Source organism: Cystoisospora suis (assembly GCF_002600585.1).
Source record: "Cystoisospora suis strain Wien I chromosome Unknown contig_11924, whole genome shotgun sequence".
In the NCBI taxonomy this organism is placed as follows: domain Eukaryota; phylum Apicomplexa; class Conoidasida; order Eucoccidiorida; family Sarcocystidae; genus Cystoisospora; species Cystoisospora suis.
In genome coordinates, this window is record NW_027164687.1 from 491 (window position 1) to 1,856 (window position 1,366).

The following is a 1,366-nucleotide window of genomic DNA, read 5'->3' on the forward strand; positions in this document are numbered from 1 at the left end:
GTTGATGCCTATAGTAGGGAGAGTGCGGAGAAATGACTATGATAAGTGATGGACATTAGAGAGGTTAGTTGGGTGTATATACACCTGGGTGTCATATGTATTATTCTACATGACCGAGAAAGTCTGGGAGGGAAAGGAGTGGAGTGGATTTGTTTTCTTAGGCATGCATACCTGTTTATCTGACTGCTTGTCACTTTCAATAAGTTTGAGAAGTTGTCTCTTCCATTCCTTCCATTCAACCCCCAGCTGTATGTACACCAGGCAAAGACATCCGAAGAAGATAAGAAGAATCAACTAACTGCAGACATCCTTAGCAACTTCGCGTCAGAAGAAGAGACTTCTTGCAGAACACCCTCTTATACGATATAGAGCATAGACAAACCCCTCCATACAAATGGTTGAACGTATTCGTAAGCTCCCTATCTATCTATCTACCTATCTATTTAACTCTGTCTATCTGTTTTTATGTATGTGTCTCTATCTCTCTCTCTCTCTATATATATATGGCGACTACCCTTTCATTCGTCTCATTCATCATACGGATCACCGAGAGATCCCGAGGAGGTCAAGAAGATAGAGAAAGGAGAAAAGAAACGGAGCAAAGCAGTGGAGAGCTCCATGGCTATCGACGGTGTCCATACACATACACCAGGAGTACATACACTCACTCCCCGCTAGATGTAAAGAACACATCCGGAGAGAGAAAGAGAAAGAGAGAGAAAGAGATATATAGGAATGTCTAGAGATGTGTTGGGCATGTCTATCTCTAGAGATCTACATACAAGCAACAATACTCAGGCACCCGTAGAGTTTGATGCTGTTGAGACTTGTAGGAGAATGGAAAAATGCGAAGGAGGAAGAGAAGAAGGAAAACGTAAATGGTAGGGAAACGAGGTGTATGTACACCCGAGGAGATCTATCATACACATACACCCGAACACGTCCTCTTTCTTCTCTTTCCAAAAACATCGCCCACACCACACACATTCACATTAACCAAGAGAAAGAAACCTCTTTATTTCTTTCTTTCTTCCTTTCTTTCTTTCTTTCTTTGTGTTTTGATCTATCTGGACTTACGATTTTCTGTAGACCGTCGCTGTGCTTAGAAGAGGAAGAAGAAGAAGAGGACTGGAATGGAGGGCGAGTGCCGCCTTCGGAAGGCTCTGATTCGTCCTCATCTCTCGATGAGGCGAGGCTTGGCGGTTTTCTTCTTTCTCCGTCACTTTTGTTCTTTTGCGTAGAAGAAGAAGAGGAAGGAGAAGGAGGAGAAGAAGAAGAGTGAAGAGAGAGAGATGGCGACGTGGAGAGTTTTCCTAAGTTGACCCAGCCTGAAGAAGATGAAAATTTTGAGCCTTCTGCGTCTTGA

At 43.3% G+C, this 1,366-nt stretch overlaps 1 protein-coding gene across 1 annotated transcript; it reads right to left on the minus strand.

Moving 5' to 3' along the window:
* Positions 1-174: 174 nt before the first annotated feature.
* On the minus strand, positions 175-1,326 carry CSUI_011453 (uncharacterized protein; the record flags this gene model as incomplete). The annotated part of the gene is made up of 2 exons (XM_068071551.1): positions 175-246; positions 1,078-1,326. Coding segments are annotated over 2 exons (321 nt in total), but the record flags the coding sequence as incomplete, so codon positions are not given.
* Positions 1,327-1,366: the final 40 nt, after the last annotated feature.